Genomic DNA, 2,500 nt, shown 5'->3' with positions numbered 1-2,500 from the left:
GGCAACATTCACATATAGAAGACCACCCATTCACTCACAAAGATTTCAAAATTTTGTCCACTACTTCTAACAGACTCGGCCCTCTGATCTCGGAATCCCTTTACATCCAAAAGATGAAACCCGAGTTAAACACCAACACAGCCTTTCAACTGTTAACAGTATAGCCCAACCACAGTAACGAACACTTCACACCTGTTTATTGGTATGTTCTCACCCTTACCCATAGTTTGTATCACTAAAATATTTGTCCTTTTCTTTTTAGTTCATTTCTGATACCCATTCGCTTTGTTATTCTGTGAACTATTTGTCGTGTTTTTTGTGTTCAATCTAATTGTTCTTTGTTCATTATTTCTAGTCTGATAGAAATTTGATATCTTCGAAACGTTACATAAAGATGTTCGCCACAGCCCTGGTTCTCCTTTTCATACTGTGTGTGTGTGTGTGTGTGTGTGTGTGTGTGTGTGTGTGTGTGTGTGTGTGTGTGTGTGTGTGTGTGTGTGTGTGTGTGTGTGTGTGTGTGTGTATATGTGTGTGTATATGTGTGTGTGTGTGTGTGTGTGTGTGTGTGTTAGTATACAGTTACATACATACATATCTACATATTGCATATATACATACAGACAGGCATACACATAGATACAGACAGGTAGACAGGAAGGCAGACAGACGCCCAGGCAAACAGACGAACACAGCGATGAAACTCACGAAGTTGGAGAACATCCTCGAGAAGATGTTCTTGCAGGGGTCGGGGAAGGAGTGCGTGCCGAACTCCGTGAAGACGGGCCTGCTCGCCACGCACGCCTTCTTGTACGCGTCAGACTTGAGGTACTTCGAGCGGAACGTTACCTGCGGCGGGAGAGTTAGGGAGAGAGGGCAGGATAGTCAGGGAGAGAGGGAAGGATAGGGAGAGAGCGCATAATAGTCAGGGAGAGAGGGCAGTGTGGAGTATACTGTGTGAGCGTGGGTAGATATACACGTGCATTTATAAGAGGCATGTAGGTGTACAGATAGACAAATGAACGTTCACGAATAGCATACACATGCAAACAAAAGTGTACATGCGCATAATGCGCAGATATTTTTTCCCTTCTACACTTTCAAAGTACATATGCAAATATATTAGAATCGTGTGTATTAGCTGTATATTCATACTATTCTTGGTACTGGTTGCGAAGACAATACATCCATGTGAACAAGACAAATTTCTTTGTGGTCGTGGGTTTTTGATGTTGGTTTGACGGATAAGTACACCCACACACACACACTAAAAACACACACAACACACACACTAAAAACACACGCAACACGGACACTAAACACACACACACACACACACACACACACACACACACACACACACACACACACACACACACACACACACACACACACACACACACACACACACACACACTAAACACACACTAAACACACACACACACTCACACTAAACACACACACACACACACACACACACACACACACACACACACACACACACACACACACACACACACACACACACACACACACACACACACACACACACTAAACACAACCGCCAAGTGATATCACACACACACACACACACACACACACACACACACACACACACACACACACACACACACACACACACACACACACACACACACACACACACTAAACACACACATACACACACACACTAAACACACACATACACACACACACTAAACACACACATACACACACACACTAAACACACACATACACACACACACTAAACACACACATACACACACACACTAAACACACACACACACTAAACACACACACACTAAACACACACACACACACATACACACACATACACACACACACACACACACACACACACACACACACACACACACACACACACACACACACACACACACACACACACACACACACTCAAAACACACACACACACACACACATACACACTCAAAACACACACATACACATGGTACGCACATACCCATACATAAGCATACACAATCGATTAGTCACTCATTCAAAATCAGGTACACATTCAAAAGCATGAATAGACACTGTATCTATCTAACGGTTTACATTCACAGCTGTCCATCTGTCAATCTCTCTATCGATTACATGTATGTATTGTTGGTTGTGAGGTGGTGGTGTTCCAATAAAGAGAGAGAGAGTGAGAAGGGGAGGGAGAGAGAGAGAGAGTGAGAAGGGGAGGGAGAGAGAGAGAGTGAGAAGGGGAGGGAGAGAGAGAGAGAGTGAGTGAGAAGGGGAGGGAGAGAGAGAGAGTGTGTGAGAAGGGGAGGGAGAGAGAGAGAGAGTGAGAAGGGGAGGGAGAGAGAGAGTGAGTGAGAAGGGGAGGGAGGGAGAGTGAGTGAGAGGGGGAGGGAGAGAGAGAGAGAGTGAGAGGGGGAGGGAGAGAGAGAGAGAGTGAGAAGGGGAAGGAGAGAGAGAGAGTGAGAAGGGGAGGGAGAGAGAGAGAGAGTGA

At 45.0% G+C, this 2,500-nt stretch overlaps 1 protein-coding gene across 1 annotated transcript in view; it reads right to left on the bottom strand.

Annotated features, from left to right (window-relative positions):
• The window catches only part of LOC113827474 (carotenoid-cleaving dioxygenase, mitochondrial), a 12,455-nt gene that overhangs the window by 6,125 nt on the left and 3,830 nt on the right, over nucleotides 1-2,500 (bottom strand). The window contains exon 2 of the mRNA XM_070141774.1: nucleotides 706-846. Coding sequence (XP_069997875.1) covers nucleotides 706-846 — 141 coding nt within the window. The remainder of the gene's footprint in view (nucleotides 1-705; nucleotides 847-2,500) is intronic.

The sequence above is a fragment of the Penaeus vannamei genome, chromosome 28 (genome assembly GCF_042767895.1).
Source record: "Penaeus vannamei isolate JL-2024 chromosome 28, ASM4276789v1, whole genome shotgun sequence".
Classification (NCBI taxonomy): domain Eukaryota; kingdom Metazoa; phylum Arthropoda; class Malacostraca; order Decapoda; family Penaeidae; genus Penaeus; species Penaeus vannamei.
Note: the sequence above shows the minus strand (reverse complement) of the source record. Positions and strands in the feature narration are given on the sequence as shown.